This window comes from Sarcophilus harrisii, chromosome 1 (assembly GCF_902635505.1).
Source record: "Sarcophilus harrisii chromosome 1, mSarHar1.11, whole genome shotgun sequence".
In the NCBI taxonomy this organism is placed as follows: Eukaryota; Metazoa; Chordata; class Mammalia; order Dasyuromorphia; family Dasyuridae; genus Sarcophilus; species Sarcophilus harrisii.
Genome location: NC_045426.1, coordinates 534,216,003 through 534,239,470, shown reverse-complemented (window position 1 = coordinate 534,239,470; position 23,468 = coordinate 534,216,003). Strand labels below are relative to the sequence as shown.

At 33.7% G+C, this 23,468-nt stretch overlaps 1 protein-coding gene across 1 annotated transcript in view; it reads right to left on the bottom strand.

The window, feature by feature from the left end:
* The window catches only part of RBFA (ribosome binding factor A), a 54,465-nt gene extending 36,423 nt beyond the window's left edge, over positions 1-18,042 (bottom strand). The window contains exons 1-7 of the mRNA XM_031946892.1: positions 17,939-18,042; positions 16,908-16,972; positions 11,074-11,481; positions 10,336-10,507; positions 8,498-8,676; positions 5,725-5,821; positions 3,240-3,393 (exon numbers count right to left, since the gene is read on the bottom strand). Coding sequence (XP_031802752.1) covers positions 3,240-3,393; positions 5,725-5,821; positions 8,498-8,676; positions 10,336-10,507; positions 11,074-11,455 — 984 coding nt within the window. The 5' untranslated portion in view covers positions 11,456-11,481; positions 16,908-16,972; positions 17,939-18,042. The remainder of the gene's footprint in view (positions 1-3,239; positions 3,394-5,724; positions 5,822-8,497; positions 8,677-10,335; positions 10,508-11,073; positions 11,482-16,907; positions 16,973-17,938) is intronic.
* Positions 18,043-23,468: the final 5,426 nt, after the last annotated feature.

Genomic DNA, 23,468 nt, shown 5'->3' with positions numbered 1-23,468 from the left:
ACTTGTGGCTCTGAAAGAGAGAACATCTTCCACCCCAATTCTCAGCACTTCATAATTTGGTTCCCTGACACCTCATCAAATGTGTAGGCTATTCCTTTTTTAAGCCAACTCTGATGAGAGTAAGATTCAAAGTGCATCATTCTCTGCATTGTAAAAGTTTTTATACCATTTTTTAATAGATAATTTGCCTCATTCTACTCTCAGTACATCCCTCTTTCTCACACTTAAATTTTATTTTTTTATTCCTTTTTGTGTGGGACAGGTCAGGTGCAAGACCCCCTTCCCAATTAATCAGAGACATTATCAGGTACAAAGAGAAAGCATTTATTTAATCCCAGACACAGAAAGGAAATGTTTGGTTATCTAAGATAATCTATCTAATTATCTAGGATAAATGCAGTTTTAGCTGTAGATCAACTATTATTATTGCAAAGTCTCAAGTCACAATTAGGGCATAGGTCAAGACCACATTGTCATGAGAGGTCTTCAATCAGTTTATTCCATTCGTCTGCCTAATACTACAAACCACTTTTATATTCTTCTAGTATCAAAAATCCATAGAATGTTTCTCAATAAGTTCGTGTGGGGGCAAAGTTAACATAAAATGCCTCAGATCTACTGCCAGCATACTTACTCACATCAATGTCTTGCTGTTGTGGGCAAGTGAAAGGTGAACACAAGCCTTTCCAGTTCTATCAGTATCCTGGCCCACAACTGGCACCATGACTCAGTAGATAGAGAACTAATCTCAGAATTAGAAGATCAGGGCTCAAGTGCAGCCTCTGGTATCACAAGCATGTCACTTAATTTCTTACTATATCATATAAACTCTATGTTGGCAGCTATCAGCCAGAACTGGCCTCTATAGGTGGCCAAAGCCACACAAAGAAGGCTAGAGACAGGAGAATCAGAACATAAAGAAGTTTAATTCATTTCAGAATGAGGCAAATGATTTTTGAAAATGGAAGGCCCCTCCCATCTCCCAACCACTCCCCTTCCAAAAAAGAAGGCTTAACATTTTGGACCATAGACAGGTTTTACATACTACAAGTGGGTTACGTTATGTGGATTCCAGGGATTATGTGATGGATGGATAGTCCCAAGAAATAGAGGGAACTATATCCCTCAAGTGATCCTTTGGTACTAGTCCAAGCAATACACTTTGCCAGAGGGTGATGTCATCCTAAACACAAAGGATTATTGTTATGATAAACTCAGAATACAACTTCTTTATGGGCCTTAGTTTTGGGAAACAGGATTATCTCCAAAATATTTTGACATCACCAAACTGCTGACCTGCTTGCTGGAGGAAGTTTCCTCCACAATGGGAGTTTCCCCAATCAATCAGCTAATAAACATCGAGCACCTACAATGTTTCGGGCACTGTGCTAAGCCCAGAGATACAAAAAAGATACAAGACAGTTTCTGAACTCAAGGAGCTCACAATCTAATGGATGAGACAGTGTACAAACAAATTCGTAAAAGGTAAGCTATATACAAAATAAATGGGCAATAATTAACAGAAGGAAAGCATTAGTATTAAGGATTGGAGAAGCCTTCCCATAGAAAACTGGAATTTTAGATGGGACTTAATAGAAGCAAAGAAGGTCAGTAAGTAGAGCAGAGAGAGTATTCTGGGAATGGGAGATAGCCAGAGGGAAAGGCTAAAAGCCAGAGTTGGAGTGTCTTGTTCATGGAACAGTTTGGAAGCTAGTGCCACTGGAATAAAGAGTATGTATCAGGGAATAAGGTGTGAAAAGACTGAAAAGGTAGGAAAGCACTAGGTTATGAAGGAATTTGAATAGCAAGAAGTACATTTTGTATTTGTTCCTGGAGGCACTAGGAAGCCACTGGTGTTTATGGAAAGTGGGAGATGAGGAGGGGTGACATACTCGGACTTGCACTTTAGGAAAATCACTTTAGTGGCTGAATGGAGAATGGATTGGAATAGAGAGCTATTTGAAGCAAGAAAAAAAAATATCTACAGGCTCTTGGCATAGTCTGTACTAGAGGTGATTAAGGTCTGTACTGGAGGGATGGCAATATTACCTGTTACATATTGCAAAGATGAGATCGATATGTCTAAGCAATAATTTGAATAAGAGGGAGTCAAGTAAGGAATCAAGGATGACAGCATGAGACACTAAGAGGATGTGTTTACCATCTACAGTAAAAGGGAAAGGAGAAGGGAGAAAAGGAAAAGGATTAGTGGAAAAGATGAGTTCTGTTTTGGACACATTGAGTTTAAGACGTTTACTTTAATATTACATTCAGAACTTCTTAACTGTAGTTGGAGATGTCAGCAAAGACTGGGATAGAATAACTGGAGCTGAGAACTGGCAGTATAGAGATGATAATTAAATCCATGAGTAATATAGTAGAAGGTATTGACTAGTTTCACTGAAGTTCTAATGGATTCATTACTGAGTTTATTTAATTTTCTAACAACCAAATTATGTGGTAAACTGATAAAATAGATTTAAATAATTTTATTTGTGGTTGTTCATATTTGAAAGTTTACATATTGTTTATTAGTTTTTAAACACACATGCTTTGACCAAACTATATCATACAAGTATTCATCTTATTAGTGAAAAACAATATGCAGTATAGAAGAGTACTTCTAATAGCAAAATTACTTACTCAAAACATCTCAACTAAAAAAAAAAAAAAAAAAAACAAACTTAAAATGAAATCAGTTATACCAAATTAATATAATTATTTTCATTACAGTTGTTGGGTCCCCTCCAGAATAGTCAAAGAATATTGATTAAAGAGGATGCCTATAAGGCAAAAATAGAAATGGAAAAATAACCTGGCCTACTCTGCAATTTTGGTTAGAGATAGACTTGAATTGTCAATGCTTACCAAATGTTTTTGCATTCCTTTCTACTTTTTGGTTTCATCGTTCCTTTCCTTATCCACTCTAGTGAATTTCTTTCCTGCCTTATTTACCATGTTTGCTTTTTTGGTAGGTAAGCTTTCAAAACTGCAAATTCCATGAAGATAGAATAACAGAATTATCAAAGATATATTACTTATATTCAGCACAGTGTTAGATTCTGAAGGATTTTGGGGAATACATATTCTCTGTTAACTCTTCAAACATAATAAAATGAAAATCTGAGTTTTAATTTCACAAAGTACTAGGATATATAAAGTATGCAAAGTAAAAATAAGCCTTTGTCATTTAATCTGTCAAGTTTTCATCATTATGATCTCTCCACCCAAACAAATCATTTAAGATTTACTTCATTAGGAATAGAAAGACCACTGAGAGCAGCCAGAAGGCTTTCAACCATATTTTCCATCATGAGACGTCGACTTTGATGAGTTGCACTTCCAATATGAGGTGTTAGGATAACGTTTTTTAACTTTAACAAAGGATGAGATCTGTAATACAAATGCGTTAAACATTATTCAGGTTTTATTTTTTAAAATGACTATATGGCAGTTTCATTTTTTTGTATTTGCAAGATGATGAAAATTTGTAGGAGATTAAAAAAAAGAATAAAAATTCTATTTGATTCATAGAAGAATAATGGAATTTTAGAACCAGATAGGAACTTGGAGGCTCGAATATTCTCATTTTAAAGATGAGAGAACTAGAGGCCCAAAGTAAGGACAGAGTTTGAGTTGCTGGGAGAGTCAATACTAGAGCCCAGGACTCTAGGCAACCAAATCAAGGATCTAATATACCATTTTGTCTTCAAGATTACTTTAAAAAATAGAACACTGAATGAAAATTAGGTATTATTTTAAAGAATTAAATGTAAAGGTTTTTATTTAGGTTCAATAAATCAACTATACAAGACAGGATAGTTTGCCAAGAATTCATAAGAAAATAATTAGCTTCTACTCCCAGTTCTGGTTCACCACAAGCTCAATAAGCTAACAATGTGGTGTGGCTTTTTATAATTTTTCAAAATAATATAGTTATTTGTTGCATTCATAGAAATATAATGTTAGCTACTAGGGAATAATATCCCCATGATATAATGTCTTGGTCACATTTCATATGTTCACTTCTTGATGACAAATTTTGAGACTTCAACAAACCAAATTATAGCAACCAGAATAGCAAGGGGTCTAAAAACTATCACCTAAGAGTTTAAATTAATGCAGATAATTAGCTTAGAGAAGAAAAGACTAAATACACAAAATTTGACTTCATATAGTCAAGGTATTTATAGATGAGACAATATTTTTGTATTATGTTGCTAATGATGGCAAAGCAAAGAATAATAAATGAAAGTGACAAATCTTAAATTTTAATCACTGACTTAGTTTGAAGAGTTGTGCTACAAACGAGCCGTTAGCATCATTTTGTTACTTTTAACAAAGGATGGGATCTGAAATACATTGCTACAATTTCACTGGTTTCATTTAGAATTATGAAAAAAAACTATAGTTATAATTTTAATATTTACACAAAGGTAAAAATTTAGAAAATTTAAGAAAATTTAAGAAAATTCAAGGAAATTTGATTTATGGGAAAAATATTAGAACCAGACAAGATCTTAAATATTTTCCTATGAAGTAAGAAAACCCCTGGGAGTTTTTATGACTTGTTTGAAGGATTCACAAGGTCATAACTATTTGACTATTAAGATGTTATTTGCCTGTAAAAATTCTCCATTGTCTAACTCTATATCTGTGAAAAGCAACCAAAACAACAACAATAACAACAACAACAACAACAACAACAAAAAAAAATCACTCCTCTCATTAAATTTTTTGTTTTGGAAGATGTAGTTATTTTTCAGAAAAGTATGTTATTCATGTTAACATGTCATAGGTTTATTATTATTTTCATATGAGTTTATTTAAAATATTTTAATATTTTTTTAACAATTTTGCTGTCAAATATAGTAAAATATCAATAGATATAACCCTCAATAATTTTAAGCATGTCAAGGATCACTGAAAACAACAAGTTTCAGAAACACTAAGTTAGTCAAATATTCTCATGTTGCAGTTGAGGAAGCTAGGTAGTTAGACTGGAGAAGAGGAGACTTAATAGATACACAAAATTTGAGTTCAGAAATTTGAAGCATATATAAATGAAATGATAGATTTTGCTTTGCTAAAAATGGCAGTTAGGACCAGTGGGGAAAAGTGATGAGGTGTTCTTATATCCAACCAAAATCTATTTAAATGTTAGAATTGTTCAACTGACTCACAGGCATTGAAATGGATTGACTCATGGGGATACTAAAGAATCTGTCACTGAAGATATTCAATTATAAGACAGGCAAATAACTCTCAGATATACCACAGGAAAAATTCCTATACTGGGATATCACCTAGATAGTGAAAAGTTAATGAATATTTATTAAATACTACTATATTTCAGGTACTCTGCTAAGTACTAGGGATAAAAAAAAAAAAAAAAAAAAAAAAAAAAAAAAAAAAAAAAAAAGAAGAAAAAAGAAAATCCATGCTCTAAAAAGCAAATGATGTAGTAGAGGAAGACAACAAAAGAAAGATGAAATGTATGTTTGGAAGAGGGACAGAAGGTACTTGATCTAGGGAGAAATCAGAAGATCCAAAGATGGTAGCCAGATAGGAAAAAAAGGATTAGAATATCTCTAAAATCCTGTGAGTCTATGATTGAGACATCAACTGAAGAAAACTTTCAATCCCAAATGTGGACTGGAAATTTTGCTTCTTTTTATCTAAAAAAAAAAAAAAATATTTTGCAGGAACAATTTTTTGTTTTACCTTGGCAGGGGTTCAGGATAAGTCACATCCAGTCCGGCTGCTTTAATAATCCCAGTTTGAAGAGCTTCAACTAGGGCATCTTGATCAACTAATTGACCTGAATTAAGGTAACAGTATTTATTATAATCATAATTAATCTTTGTCATTATCATTAAACTATATATAATAAATATATATATAGCTTGCATATGTGTATGTGTACATGTGTATATATAACATATGTATACAATATAAAAATATATTTAATAGAAGAAATATCCATATTTCATCCTGTTAGGTAACTTTAAAACCATATAGTTACTCCTGTTCTAACTGGTCAAATGACAACACATGAATATCAAATGACATAATATCAAATGAAAGTGACATAAAAATAAAAAAAGGAGTTATGTGGCTCTGTTTAAGTGTAAAAGTTACTTTTTTTAAAAAAATAACTCAAGAGCAACTTCTCATTTAAAGCATTATGGTCATAGTGGGCAACCTTATTTCATCCCTGATCGTACTGGGATTGGTTCTGGTTTATCCCCATTATAAATGATACTTGCTGATTTTAAATAGATGCTACTGATCGTTTTAAGGAAAATTCAGTTTATTCCTATACTCTAATGTTTTTAATAGGAATGGATGTTGGATTTTATCAAATGCTTTTTCTGCATCTATTGAGATAAACTTTTTTTTACAACTCAAGAGCAAACATCATTTGAGATGAAGGTTATTGTAGAAATAAGGTCAGCCTTAGAGTTGCTGTTGTTCAGTCATTTTTTCCAGTTGTCTGACTGTGACCCCATTTGGGGTTCTCTTGGCAAGGATACCACAGTGGTTTGCTATTTCCTTCTCCAGTTCATTTTGTAAATGAAGTAAACTGAGGCAAAAGCAATAAGTGACTTCCTCCAGATAGCATAGCTAGTAAGTATCTGAAGCCAGATTTGAAAATCAGGAAGATGAGATTTCTTAACTCTTGACCCAGAATTCTCCACTGTGTCACCTAGCTGCTCTAAAGTGAGAGACATGGGTTTTAATTCAGTTTCATATGCTAGCCCTGTGTCTATGGGCATTTCATTGGGTCTTTGGTTTCCTTAACTATACAATTGGGTTGACAACTTTAATACTCATTTTATAGGCTTGTTGGGAGGATGACATGAAATAATGTGTAGAAACTACTTCACAAACCTTACATTTCTATAAAAATATCAGCTGCTGACTGATATTATCAGCATTAACGATTATCAGCAACTTATTATAAATTTAAAACTGAAAGGAATGTATCTCATGGGTTATACATTCCAATTCCCTCATTTGACAGATATGGAAGCTGATGGTCAAAATGAGTGACTTGCCCAGGATGACACAACCAAGAAATATCAGGGACAGGATTTAAACTCAGGTATTGCAAATTCCAAGTTCACTACACTATGAAGCCTCTCTCATGTCATTTCAAAATGAAATGTCCATATCTCATCAAGTAGTTGGTAAGCTGAGAAAGAAATTCTCCTCCTTTAAACTTAGAATGATCAGATTTGCAGAAAGGTTTATGATGCTCTTTCTGAATGTCAATCAGTATATTCAGTAAATGCCTTATTCCAAAGTTTAGAGTAACAAAGCCTAGCGAGAAGTTCTGATCAGGATACTTTATTTTTGAAGTCCAATTATTTAAAACACTGTTCTTTTGTTCGTTATAACAGTAGTCTCTAGAACAGATTTATATGACCAGTGTTTAGTGCTAAGGCTACAGATGTATAGAGTTTATTTTTTAATATATCTTCCATGTGGAGGAAGTTTCTGCTTGCATGGTCACCAAAGAACCAGAAGAAAATACTGATATCAGTTAGAATGACAATGCTATATATTTTAATATGTATTGTATTTATATATTATGTAGCATATTCTTTACAAGTATATAAAGAATATGCTATAATATATAAAGATTATACCTTTATTATATATAATATTATAATGCAATATATTATATAATATAGGTATATAATTGTATTGATTATAGATTTATCTATTCCCATATTCTTTTTTATACATTTGTTGATAATATTTATATATTTTTATTTTCCAAAGCACTTCTCTATTACTTAATCCTTTGAGTTACAATTCCAGATATTATCTTTATCATAAATATATCAAGTAATTAAGGCACAAAGCTTATTCAAGGCCATAGTTAGTAACAGAGTCAGTTCCAGAGCTCTGGAATCTAAGCTCTACCGTTTTCTGATCTTCAGTAGACTAGCATTGACATATGCAGTCACCGCAGATTTTGTCATGTCATCTCAATGTCTATTAAACTGTTAGGATTTTTGTTTTTATAAGTTCAATCAATATACAACCCATTACTTAATTCAGAATGGGCATAGGAATGATTATTATATGTAATTATTTAAATTAGGCATCATACAAATATTAAGAAAAAGAGAATGTTGCTAAGAAAAGTAATAACTAAACACCGAGAAGGATACAAGTGAACTTAAAAGATATCTAATATGACATTGTTCTTTCCCACAGAAGTAATTTTAAAAATCTGAATTAAAAAAAATCTTTTAGTTTAGCTTATTCATAAATTGGGTTCAAAATATATTCAAAAAAGTCAAGAACTCTTACAATTAGAAGAATTTCAACTCTTGCCTACCAGTCTCAATTACTCTTTGAATCAAAAAAGTTGCAAAAGAATGAAGCTGATAAAGAATGCCAAATATTTGAGATATCTTGCTGCAGCTTTCCAATGAGGAAAAATATCATTTTGGTAGGCATATCTTACAGTATTTATTACCTCTGCCAATGTTTATAAGAATAGCAGTGGGTTTCATTAGTCCTAGTTCCCTCTTTCCAATCAACTTATGAGTCTGGGGTGTCAGAGAGAGAACCAGCATTACAAAGTCCGATTGCTGCAGCAACTCATCCAACTTTTCACAGTAATGGGCTCCAACTGCCTGTTCTTCTTCCACCTTCCTGCCAGAATAAATCAAAAGTGAAAAAAGTGAGTTTACTAATCAGAAACAGCCCAAAATACTTAAAGAAACTTCGAGACCAAGACCAAAATCCATTAAAGTCGCTGGAAAGGAACCTGAAACAAGATAAAAGTTCAGACAAATTACTTAGACTAAGGGCTTATAATTAAGTTCAAGTTGCATAAAAGAAGCAGGGAGATGGTGATATAGTGGGGAAAAGCACTGGATTTAGAGACAGAAAAACTGTTCATAATTATGACAAAAACTTCTGGAAAAACTGGAAAATAATATGCAGAAACTAGGCATAGATCAACATATCATACCCTTTACCAAGACAAAGTAGAAATGGATTCATGATTTAAACATAAAGGGTGATACTATAAGCAAATTAGAAGAGTAAGGGATAGTTTATCTGTCACATCTTTGGGGAAAAAGAGGAATTTATGACCAAACAAAAGAGAAGATTATGAAATGTAATCAAAATTATCCATTTTACATTAAATTAAAAAGGTTTTCTGGGAAACAATTTTTATAGCCAGTGTTTCTAAAAGCTTCATTTCTAAAATATATAGAAAATTGAGTCAAATTTATAAGAATACAAGTCATTATACAATTGTTAAATGATCAAGGGATATGAACAAGCAATTCTCAGATAAAGAAATTCAAACTATCTATACTCATTAGAAAAAAATGTTCTACATCACTATTGATTAGAGAAATACAAATTAAAACAACTGATATCAGCTCATACCTATCAGATTGTTTAAGATGGCAGGAAAAGAAAATGATAAATGTTGGAGGGGATGTGAAAAAAAACTGAGACATTAATACAGAGTTGTGAAGTAATCCAACCATTCTGGAGAACACATCCTTTGATCCAGCAGTGTCTTTAATAGGTCTGTGTCTCAAAGATCATAAAAAAGAGAAAAGGAACCACATGTACAAAAAAAATGTATAACCTATGTCAGATTGCTTACTGTCTTAGGGAGACAGAAAAGAAGGAAGGGAGGGAGAAAAATTTGGAACTCGAATTCTTACAAAAATGAATGTTGAAAACTATCTTTACATATAATTGAAAAAAACAAAATGCTATTGAAATACAAAAGAAAAAAAAGAAAAGAAAGAAAGGAAGAAAGAAAGAAAGAAATACTGTGTTCAAATCCTAGCTCTAGTTGGCGACATAAATCAAAGGATAAGATAGGGAAAAAACAGCTTATGTATATTCACCAAGTCAAAACATCATAAAGTAACAGTTCTCAAAATGTAGTCTGTAGAAAGTAAGGGATTCCCAATATCCTTTTGGGATAGAGGAGAATCTGTAAAGCCAAAACTATTTTTATAAGACATTATTTGTTGGGGGGAGGGGGGGGGAAGGGAGAACTCCTTTCTGTTATAACTACATATCTGGAGGAAACAGGATAGGTAAAGAAAGATAGAAGTAATATTGTTTAATAAGAAGATATACTTTTGAGGGAAAATTCAGGAATTGGAATAGGGAAGAAAGAAAGAATGATGGTGAACATCTGACTTAAGATATACATATAGAGAAACAAGAGGAAATTTATAATTACACTGTGTTGTGCCAATAAATGGAAATGAGTTTCATTTAGAGAAACAAAGCTTCAGTTAAGTTTAGAAATTCATTTACTGGAAATCTTACCTGCGGTTCCTATTGTGATATAGAATCTTCATTTCAAATGCTTTGGCTCGCTGAGCAACCTTATAGCCAATGTTGCCCATACCTATGATTCCCAGAGTAGAGCCAGTCACGTCTTGTCCCATCCAATTAAGAGAAAAGTACTTAGTGTCTGGTGAAGTAGCTACCTCGATCCCTAAAAGTCCAAAATACAAAAGTGAGCCATGAAACTAAATGAATGAAGAGGTTATGACTTACTTTACTTTGCAATCTGAGAAAATAAATTGTTCTGAGAATTCTTGCTTTCAAACATATATGGTTCATCCATTTCTACATAAAATAAAATAGTTTTAACAAAAAATAAGTATAACATTAGAAACGGGGAGTAGTTTTCCTTCACTGTAAAGATCAGAATATCCTGACAAAAAGGTTATATTATAACATTTATTTTAAACTAGGACTCTATCACAATATGACTAGGGTTCTTAACCTTGGGTCTAGGAACTTGTTTTAAAAAAAAAAAAAATTAACGATATTTCAACAGAAATGCTTTCCTTTTATCATCCTATATATAATTTGTTCACTTAAAAATATTATCTTGAAGGATTCCATAAACTTTAAGACATTATTTAGGAATCAGGACAATTTGAAAAGGACTTTACATTTTAAAAATATCAGTTTGAATAATTGTCATTATTTTCACAAATAAAGACTCCAGGTTATCAATCATTATGAAATTAATGGCTTAAAAGGTCATTTTACCTTCTAATATTCTCCGAGCTGTTGCCAAAAGTAAGGCCATTCCCATATCTGCAGTGCTGTTAGTAACAGCATGTGGAGTGTTGGCCAGTTTTACACCAAAGCTGGCAATCAAGTTCAGGTCCAGATGATCCAGGCCTGCTCCCGAGTTTACAATAATCTTCAAGGTAGGTAGGCTTGTTAGTAGCTCCTTGTCAATAACTGGTTTCCCTCCCCATATGTATATAGCTTGTATCTTTTGACTGAAATGTGTTTTGTTTTCAAGAAATTCTTGCATGGTGACAAGATTAAATTGTTTCTTGAGATCTGCTACATGATCTTCATTCACACAATATGGTTCTTCAAAACTATTTATCAAAACATAAGGTAGCCCTTGATCTTGCATGATTTGTGGAGAAAAATAAAAGGTTTCTGTAGTAAAAGGAAAAAAAAAAAAATCTTTAAGAGTATGGAGCGTGTTCTTTAATCAGCCATTGACTTCCTGAATAACAAGAATGGAATAGGATTGATTGGGGGTTTTAATGAAATTTTTAGAGTAGCTTACAAATCTTAGGAGCTCATACCACCTTGGGTGTATATGTCTCCTTTACTTTCTCCCACCTTCACTTGACTTGCAATGATCTCATTTGACCCATAGAGCAATCCTGGGAGATATATACTATTATTATTCCCATTTTACAGAAGAAAAAAAAATTGATACAAAGGTCAAGTCACTTGCCCAATGTTGTATTAGGCTCAATTTTCTGAGGTCAGAAATAGACCTCAGGTCCTTCTGACATTAAGCCCAGTACTCAATACCACCAAGCGGTCATAGAAATCAACATTATTTCCTCTATATTATCTACAAATCTCCATATAAGAGAACTCCCATGTAAAATATAATTATAGGAAATATTAAAATACTCGTGACTGCCTACTAAAAATATACATAAGAACTATATGAATACAACTACAAAACATCCTTTAGAGTATAGATTAAAATTATCCCATCTATAGTAAAAGAGACAGACAGAGGTCTGAGCCAATGGTATATTCTTAAAAGATCTATGGTCCGCTTTACTGAACTGAACCGTTGGGAGTCACAATCTAAGCTGATTGGCAAAGCCCAGCATTGAGATCAAATGTGCACAGCACATTTGCAGGAACAACATTTCCTTCTATGATTCTCATTAGTGGACTACTATTTCCTATATTATTTATAATTGGCTTGATTACAGCATTAAACATTACCCAAAAAAATCTGGTGACATGGGGAATTTGGGCAAGTTAATTAGAAATGATTCCACATGCATATTCTGTCCTAATAAAACTAATCTCTCACTGAGAGAGATGATAAAGGGGAGAACACCATGGAAAGCATTGTCACCATGGGAGAGAATACAAAGGTCTAGGAAATAATGTTGTTTACCTATTTAGACTCAGAAAAGATCAGTATATCTAGGAACCAGAAGACCCTTAAACTAGGAATTGCCCCAAATGCCTATGTACATGATTCCAAGTCAGTGAAATAGAAGAATCAAATAATACATAGAATTGACAAAGAAGACGTAAGTAAACTAACAAAATTCACTGACATTTAACCTTGTATGATATTTACCTTTCATTATTGGCTTTGGGTAATATAATCAATATTATCAACCCTTAACCATAAAAAACTTACTCAAATATTAACTGTCAAATGTAGTAACATATAAAGGTCATTAAGTCAGACACATGTCTGAAGACTATATTGACCTAAAGTATATGATCATGATGTAATATAAAAATAAAGCCTGAAGGAGCCCGAGAGAAGTGGAAGCATCACTTCCATCAGTTCCTCACTCAAACTACCCTACAACTCCTGTCTTCCTTTGATGCTGACCCTATTCCTCCTACTCAGCCCCCTGAACCCCCTGCAGAGGCTGGACCTCTGCACTGAACCTCAAATCTTCATGATCTGAGCTGCAGTCTCCTTCCAGGGCCCTATTCCTAAAGGGTTAGATAGCTACTCATTCTGGAACAGCTATACCAAATACTGAATAAATCCATTGTATAAGCAAAATGTTAGCAAGGTCACAAGTTGAGTGAAACAAGAAATATCTCCACATAAAATAGACAGATTTCTCTTTAATTTGAACAGGAGGAAAAGTTGCAAGCTATCAGTCAGTGACCTGAGTGGTCACAAGATGATCATTTGCTCCTATTGGACCAGTGCTTGGTCTACAGGTACAAAAATATTTTGGGGACTTATGTAATTATCACCTCTGCCAAGCTGGACTTGGTCATCACCACAAGGCAAAACTAGGGTGGAAGGCCTTTATCTAACTTTCTATAGTTAACTTGGAATCTGCAACTCACACTCTGGGGCTTTATATATAGAACTTCGATATAATTCTGTCCAATTGATACTGATTGGAATAGAGTAGAGATCCAAATGAATTATTTTTCTCAAGGGTATGGTAAATCAATATAGTAAAAATATTACCTAAATCTACTTATTCATGCAGTACCATATCAATCCAATTTTTGAGATATTTCTTTATCATATTAGAAAAATGATGAAATTCATCAAGAGCAGGTATGGGTAGATTACCTGCCCAATAGATATGTCCACTGCATATTTTTATATGGCTAGTAAGCTAAGGATAATTCCTAAATGTTTAAATAAAATTTTATTGTACTTTTAAAAAGTAAAAACCATTGTTAGATCTACCCAACTAAGTAAAATGGGTTTTGACCTTGGACTACAGTTTGTTAACCCCTGAGCTAAGGAATCACTGTTAAGGTTGATTAAAGGTTAAGAATCTCAAGGAAAATTAAGAAAAATATGGAAAGTACTAGAGCCTCACAGTACCAATTTCAAACTATACTAAAAAACATTAGTCAGTAAAAGGATTTGATAATGGTTAGAAAATAAAGAGGTTGAATACATAATAATATAAAATATGCATAAAGAAATTAAAAATAAAGAATAAAACAGACCAGGTATATATCTTACTGAGACAAAGCAATATAATAACATAATATTCTATAAAGCCATATTATTTGATAAGCACTCATTTTACAACAACTGCTGGTAATAATGGGAAGAATCTGGCAAATATTAAATATGGCCCAACATCAGATCTCATTTCCAAGATGAATAAAGAACTGATTCAAATTCAAAAGATTAAAAGCCATTCACTAATTGATAAATGGTTAAAATACGAATAGGCAGTCATCAAGAGATGTAATCCAATAAACAGATCTATGAAACTATGCTCCAAATCATTACAAATCTGAGAAAAGCACATTAAAGCAACTTCAAGGTTCAATCTCATACCAATTAGATCGACAATAATGAAAAAAAAAAATGAGACAATTATTAGGACTTCAGGAAAGCAGGCATATAGATTCACTCTTGATACAACTATGAATTAATTTGTCCAGCCATTTTAGAAAATGATTTGTAAGTATGCTCAAAAAAAAAAAAAATCACTAAAGTGTAACAAACAAACTTTTAATTCAGCAATACCACAAATAGACCCATACGCCAAAGGAATCAAAAGAAGAAGGAAAGAACCCATATGTACAAAAACATCTATAGCAGCTTTTTTTTTTTTTTTTTTATTCCCAGTAGATAAATGGTCAAAAGATAGGAACAGGGGGAGAATTCTGGGAAGATGATGGTAAAGGTCAGTAACTTTCAAGCTCTCCGGGTTTCCCCCACAAACACAACAAATTTGCTCCTCCAGGCGCACATAGACTGCTGGAAAAAAAAAAAAAAAAAAAAAAAAGTCAATATTTGGGGCAGAGGAGGTCCTCTAGGTACAATCCAAGAATATCTTTAGAAAGACCCCAAGTTGGGCATTAACCCATTTGACATGCAAATATTTCCATACTAGCTCCACAGAAACCACTTGGAGGGAGCCCTGAGGCTAGCTGGATTTAATGTCTGGAACCTCAGCAGGAAATAAAAGATTAAAAGTCCTAATATTTACAAAAAGTGTTCAGAGTAGTAATTTTTATTGTAGCAATGAACTAGAAGCCAAGGAATAACCACCAATTGAAGAAAAAAAAATTATGACACAAGAATTTAGTATTATATCATAAGAAATAATAAAAGAGGCAGTTTTAGAATAACCAGGGAAGACTTGCATGAACTATTCAGAATAAAGTGAATGAAACAATGAAAACAATTAAAATAACAATATTTTTAAGAAAAATAACTTTGAAAGATTTAAAATCTGACCAAAAGAACAATAAATTCAAATGACTGACAATGAAACATGCTATCCTCCTTTAAAAAAAAAGGAAAAAAAAAGTGATGGCCTTGAGAAGCCAAATAAAATACAACAAAAACATTTTAGCAAAACTCAATGACAATTTGTTTTGCTTCACTATTCATGTTTATTACTAGGATTGTTGAGGTTTGGATTTTTTTTTTCCCCAGTGGAATTGCCATCTAGTTGCCCCCATTGAAGCATTTTTTAAAGCATAGAAGAGAACAGAAATAAGGAGTGAAAGGCACTCAGGACAGCTTTGAAAATATAAGATAAAGAGCATATTTGAAAAGAAAACAGAGCTATATGGGGAAAAAAAAAAATCAAACAGTTGCATGTATAACTTTTTTCTGTTTTACTCTATATATGGAAGTATCCAAATTATTTGGTATTTGTCAAATTCACAAAAATGATTAAAAAAATTAAACATCATTAAACAATACAATAAGATTGTCAATATTTTCTATTTGTAAGTTTGGTTTTTTTTATCGTTAATTCTATTTGGTCTTTAATTTGTTGGAGACTAACTCTTGGTCTTACATGTGTTGGACATTTACGCTTTATCAAAGCTATCTGATGTAAAATTTTCATTTTGCAAATAAGACTTTCTCCTTTAGCTGCACAAGTTTGTTTCACATATATGCTCTTTCATTTTAACTTAGGAAAAATTGTTTTATTGTACAATGATCACCTATGAATGACTTAGCTCACGTTAGCAATGCAATGATCTAAGACAATTCCAAAGCACTCATGATACAAAGAGCTATCCATCTTTAAAGAAAGAAATGATGGGAAGTTCAGATGCATATTAAAGCATATTATTTTTCATCTTTTTTTTGTCTGTGCTTTCTTCTGAAAGATGACTAATGAGAAAATATATTTTGTATGACTAAACATATATAATCTAAATCAAATTTACTTATCCCAGGAAAGGAAGGGGGAAGAAGAAAGAGAAAACTGAAGTCAAAGAAATTTTCAAATGAATCTCATTTTTACAAAAGTTATTTTTACATGTAACTGGGAAAAAAAGTTATTCAAAAGATTGTTTATATCCTACCTTTATCCTTTATTTGGCTAAGAAATCTCTTCCAAACCAAAGATCAAATAGGTACTTTACTCCAAATTCACCTCTAATCTTATAGACTTTCAGTACTTTTCTGTTTAGCTCTAGCTCAGCTACAGGACTGAGAGAGTCTGCTAGGTAAACAATGCTCTTCCTCAGACTTTTCAGTCACGTCTGACTCTTCATGACCCCATATGGAGTTTTCTTGCCAAGATACTAGAATGGTTTGCCATTTCCTTTTACAAAAGAATGATCTCTTAAGTGCTAAATAATAAACTTTATACGATATACAAAAGTAAATACTTTCACTTTTTAAAGGTCAAAAGATAAGAACACAAGGACAGTATGTTACACTGTTAAAATCTACAGTTTGAAATTAGAAGAAAAAATTATTTTTTGACTTAATCAAAAGATAATTTAGTTATACAGAACATTTGATACTGATGATTGCAATTTGCCCTTAGGACTGCTTAAAGATTAACTTTTTTTTTTTTATTATTTGTAAAGTGATTAAGAATTTTTAAAAAAATTACCTTTTGTTGAAATTGCTATGAGAACTTCTGAAAGATGGTATTTACTTGACGACTCTGCAAAATTTCTATCCAAAGAGGAAAATAAACAGGGGGGGAAAAAAGAAGTTTATTTTCAAAGAGGAGACTTCTAATAATGACTGTGAAAGGGAGGGATTCTAAACTATAACCTATCACGTGGTAAAAAGATTATCAAGTAACTACTATAATGAATGAGATACATGTTTTTATTACTAACTACTGAGCCAGAAAATAAATGCGTCTTGAAATCACAAGCTTTTAAAACAAACAAACAAACAGCAACCCTAAAACTTTACTTAGATGCTTTAAAAAAATTTTTTATTATTTGTTTTTGCTCATTTCCTTTTTTAAAATTATTATTATTATAGCTTTTTATATACAAAATATATGCATGGGTAATTTTTCAACACTGACCCTTGCAAAAACTTGTTTCAACTTTTCCCCTCCTTCCCGCTACCCCCTCCCCTAGATGGCAGGTAGTCCCATACATGTTAAATATGTTAAAGTATATGTTAAATACAATATATGTACACATACTTACATTTTTCACAAGATAGGATTTAGAAAGAAGGTAAAAATAACCCGAGAAGAAAAACAAAAATGCAAACAATAACAGAAAGAGTAGAAATATTATGTTGTGGTCCATGCTCATTTCCCAATGTTCTTTCTCTGGGTATAGCTGGTTCTGTTCATTACAGATCAATTGGAACTGATTTGGATCCTCTCATTGTTGAAGAGAGCCATGTCCATCAGAATTGATCATCATGTACTTGGATGTTTTTAAAAGAAAAATGAAGATTTATGATTCTAAAATAAGGATAAGACACTGTCTGAAATTATAGTAACTCCAACACAAGCTTGTAATGTTCTTCTCTAAAATATAATCTTCTCTGGGTGCAGGTTTCTTAGGGGGCTTCTGGAGGCAGCCTTAGTTTCAGTTCTGTGTAATAATCACCTCAAATGCAGCCACCTGTTAAAATCCAAATCCTTTACTGTTTCCATCAAAATCTTACCTCCTTCACTTGGGGCTCCCTAGTTTGGGGCTAGGCTGGAGGCCTTCAGGTTCTTGGTTTCAGTGTTCTCCACAGGACAGCCTGCTACCACTTCTCTGTCTTCCTTAGTTCTGCCTGGCTTGTGATTCTCCTCAACTGAATCCTGGCTCTGAATCTCCCAAAATACATCTTGGTTGAGGCTCCTAGCTTATATATGCTCTCTTAAAGGTGCAAACTCTAATAAGTACTAAGTACATTAATGAGTTAGAGAACTGTTAAATACCATGCTAAATTAGATAACTGACAGCACCTTGTAAGAATTCTAATACAAGCTGACGAAAATAATATGAAATGAATGAAAGTGAAATCAATCCTGATAATATTTCTAAGAGAATTCCAAAATAACTACTTCAAAACTCATAAATCACTGCATCCATATAACATAGAATTTATCCATTCCCCAGTTGGTGGGTATTCCCCAGTTTCTAGCTCTCCAAAATAGAGCTACTATAAATATTTTTATGCATCTAGTTCTTTTCTTCTTTCTTTGAAAACTTTGGAATATAAATCTAGTGGCTGGGTTAAGGAGAAGCCTACTCTTTTCAAAAAGATTGGATTGTTGAAGTAAGGGATATAGTCAGACTCTTCCCATACAAGGAAATGGTGGGGCTAGTCACCAAAATGATGGAGAGCAGGGTTAGACCCCTAAAGTATCTGAATTATGGGCCAGTGTCCTGAGTCATCCCAAAAGAATTTGTAGACATAGATCTACAAATCAAGTGTCAAAGATTTTATTACACTGCTAAGAGTGAGCTAAATTCCAAAGAGTTAACAAGGAAAGGAATTTTAGCAATTAACAAGGGGAAAAACAAATTCCCTAATGGAACTCATAATTAATCAACCAAGAGGAAGATGCTATTAAGTGAAAAAAGCCATGAGGTAGCAGTACATGACTAGCTAACCCTAACAGGGATTTAGTACCCCCAAAACTTAGGGGAAATATAACCTCAGGAGTTTGACACTATTACTTGGATTTCTGATTGGATACCATAAAGGTAGGGTTTCTAGAGACCCCCACCTGAAGTGGGACTGTAATCAAGAAGAGCCCACTTGAACAAAAGAGACTTAAGAACAAACGGCCCACTTAAGGCTGAGATGATCCAATCACTGCTCTTTCCAACTTGCCTCAGGAGTAGCCAGGCTTCCAGGTTGTTTATCCAGATTCAGGCTTTCTCAAAAGTCCCCTTTCTTTTCATATAGGCCTGTGGGCATGTAAAACATGAAAGGCATATTTGGAATCAATATAGATATTAACTCTCAGACCTTTCCCTAGTTCTAAAGCTCTGGTGAGGGGAAATGAGTTTGGCCCTCAGTGAAAAACTATTGCATATCCCCTAGAATCTGAGTAAGGATGGTATAAGGGTTAGGCACTATTGGGTGAAGATGAATGACAGCCTTATTAACAGCCCAAAGGTCCTGAACCATTCGATATCTGGCTTTTTAACTGGCAGAAGAGTATTACAGGGAGAGTGTCTTGGAATCGAAAGTATATACTTTAGAAACTTCAATCAAGGGTTGCAATCCCTCTAACACATCTTGGAGATACATTTTTACAACTGGAATGGCAAAAGTTGCTAGACTTGAAATTCCCTGGTCCCAAATGAGGAATTCACTTCCTACTTTGCCCCATATTCCAAGTGGAATATGGGAGGGCCTTGAGAGAAATGTTAAAAATGTTCCTGGAGGTCCAATTCACCCTCAGATCCTATACCAATAAAGGAAATGAACAAGAAGGAAGAATAAGAAGTCCCTGAATTGAGCAGATAGAGGGAAAGTTTCAAAACGTTTCCTGTTTCTTATCAATCTTTACTATCTTATGGGGCACTGGACATGTAGGACCAGAATGCTCAGGTAGGACAGAGTGTTAACTTACCTGCCACATACAAAATTACCCAGGGTTCAGCAATCACGGTGGATTTTGAGAGAACCAGTCCAGTTCCTGGGCTCCCCTCTTTCTTGGTCCTGATAAAACTGGGAAGCAGGGAAATGTAAAGAAGAGGCTCAATCTTCTGTGGGCAGTCCAATGCCCCTCCTAGTTAGACAGAGCACTGGCCTTTAGATTTTAGAGGGTATTCTCAAAACCAATGGCCCTATTTGTGACATTGGGAACATTAACTTCTATAGGAGAGGTCCTTCTGGGTCCTAAATATAGGAGTAGACAAAATCTGAGTCAGTTCTCTGTTCCTAGCCCTAGACTAGTGGTCTTGCTCCTTGGCTGCAGCTTGGTTCCTGCTGTTTCTAAAAGCTGGACCCATGGCTAACTTTTGCAGTTTACTCTGAATGTTTGGGGCAAACTGGCTTAAAAAATGCATGCTAAGGACAATGGCTCCTTCAGAAGATCTTGTAGTCACTTCTGATTACCTGTTTCAAGGTAGTTATTGAGGATTCAAGTAAGTCATTTTACTGGCAAGAAGAGACTAAGGTGGAAAACAAGACTTGAAATATTTCATTTGTCTCTTAGTCACCCTATTAGTTAAATATCATTATCCATATTTTACAACTACAAAAGCTGAAGTTCACAAGGATTGTGATTGTTCAACCAACTCCTAAGCATCAGTGACATAATTTAAACCCAAGTCTCTCCTGGCTACTAGTGCCAAAGTTATTTTTCTAATGTAACCACATCAGTCCCAGATCCAGGATCAAATATTAAGTTCTCTACTGGGTATGTAGAGCTCTTTACAAAGTGACTTCCTTCTATCTTTCCTGACTTCTTTGAATTTTTTCTCCTCTACCCCTCTACAATCCAACAACATTGGCCTATTTGCAATTCCTTGAACATGACACCATCTCTAATTTCCTTTGCATCCCTTTGCATGACACTGACATGACATACCATATTGCTCTCCGCTTACCCATCTGCCCCTTAATTTCCCTGACTTCCTGTCCAAGACGGCTCAAATACTAACTTTTGCAAAAAGCACTCATTTTCTTGGCAAAAATATTGGAGTAGTTTGCTATTTCCTTCTCCAACTCATTTTACAGATGAGGAACTGAAGCAAAAGGAATTAAGTGATTGGTCCGGGGATATAGGCTGGATTTGAATTCACAAAGAGAAGTCTTCCTGACTTTAGACCCAGAAATCTATCTATTTCATTACTAGTTGCTCTCTTGAATGACTACAGCTCTATTTCTGGATATATCTTTTATATACCTAGTTATTGGTATGCTGTCTTCCTCATTAGAATGGAAATTTCTTAAAGGCAAAAACTGTTAGCAGCCTTTCTTTGTATCCCCAGTTATTAGCACAGAGTTTGGCACATACTAAATGATTAATAAAGGCTTGTTAACTGTCTGACTATACCCACTACACAAGACATAATTACAGATTTAGATTTGGAAGAAGGTAGCATTGATGAGATCCTAGGTATCTAGATGAGCATTAGCAGAGAAGGCCTGAAACACAGATAGGATTATAAATACTCTTGAGGCAAGCAGGGAAAGGCACTGATGAGACCATTTCAGCCTTACATGGGTCTTATGTAGGACTTTTATTCAAATGGACTTTTGATTATACTCCCACTCCAGGTGAAGGTCTCAAGAAACCCCACCTTTACTATATCCAATCAGAAAACCAAATTATGATGCTAAACCCCTGAAATTATATTTCCCCTATAAAAGATGCACTCCTACTATAGATCTTTGCTAATTATTTGTAGGGTGCTAATTTCCTTTTAGGATTAGCACATTATGGTGTACTGCCACCTTATGGCTTCTTCATGACATTTTCCTCCTAGTTAATCATGAGTTGCACTAGGGAACTTGTCTTTCCCCTTGTAAATTGCTCTTTTCCTTGTCTTCCTGCTCTCAGCAGCATAAGAAGATCTTTGACCTTTGATTTGGAAGTCCATACCTACAAATTCTTTTGGGATGACTCAAGACACCGGTCTGTAACCCCAATATACTTTTGGGCTATCACCTCATATCTCATCGTTCGGTGGCTAACCTCATTATTCTGATGACCTGGTATGGGAAGAGTCTATGTATACCCTGTAACTTAAACACACCCTCCTTTCTAGCTCTCCCACAACCTTGGTTAGTTATACAGAATATCCTTTAACCATTTGGGGGCACATAAGCAAAGGGATCTAATAAAATAATATCACTAAGCAAAGATGCATTAAAACATTTCCCTGAGAAGCTCCGGGCCTATCCCTCCATAAATGCATACACTATCAATGGGAAGAGTGTAGGTTATATGAGTAGAGGCACATCTCTAAGGAACACCTGATTAGGGCAACAATGTTACTGAATGTATAGTCTTTTTGAGATATTGCTCCTCTATGTGCTGTTAGGTTTTGGTCCCTTGGGCAATTGTGGAACTTGTTTTCATTTGGTACTACTCAGTCATTGTCTCTCCCCTTAGAATATATGTTCTTTTGTCTGTGAATTCCTGAAACTCAGTATTATTTTGCTTAATAATACTTAATAAATGCTTGTTTATTATTATAATGCTTAATAAATGTTTGTTGCAAACAAGGTATCAAACACCACAAAGAAAATATTTCACTATAATTGCACCGACTAAATGTATGGGCCAAATCTAGTCCTATATGGTAGCCTAACAAACTATATTCATATTTTCCCCTATTTAGGACATGTTACTACATGGTCTCTTTCTTTTATTCAATATGTATTTATTAAAGTCCTATTATGAAAAATTTTCTACCATTTACTATTTGTATCCCCAGTTGTCTAGTACACTCTATGGCACATAAAGGGACTTAATAAATGCTTATGGATTGAGTATAAATTCCAGTCTCTGCCTAAAGATCAGCAGATGAAACTACAAATCAACCTAATTCTAAGATTCATATTATTTTTCTATTAGAAAATCTACTAGGTGAGAAAGCTAATGGGATTTCTTTACAATCTTTGCTTTCTTTTCTCTCTCATTTTCAGGAATGAGGTTTGTCTCAGTGAAGATTAAAAAAACATAGATGACCACAGAGCAATTTCTCTGGCGTGTTACAAAGGTCACACTCTGAGTTAGTCTTTATCATTAATTTTCAACTAGGACAAAAATTCTTAACCTGAGACCCATTGTGTTTTGTTTTTTAATATTCTGATAATTCTATTTTATTGGTTTTCTTTATAATCTTATGTATTTTATATTTAAAATTAAACTTTAATAAGAATTCTTTTGGGAAGGTGTCCATGGGATTCATTAGAAAGGAGTCCATCCATGACACAAAAATGTTTGATTTAGAAAGAATAAGGATTTGCTGAATTTTCCTTTCTTGATGAGCATTTCCCTGAAATGGCCCATTTGAAGCACAAGACAACTCTGGGAGATGACTAAAAACCATTACATTGAATTCCCAATCCCTATATTTATGCACACCTGCATTTTTGATTTCCTTCACAAGCTAATTGTACAATATTTCAGAGTCTGATTCTTTTTGTACAGCAAAATAACGTTTTGGTCATGTATACTTATTGTGTATCTAATTTATATTTTAATATATTTAACATCTACTGGTCATCCTGC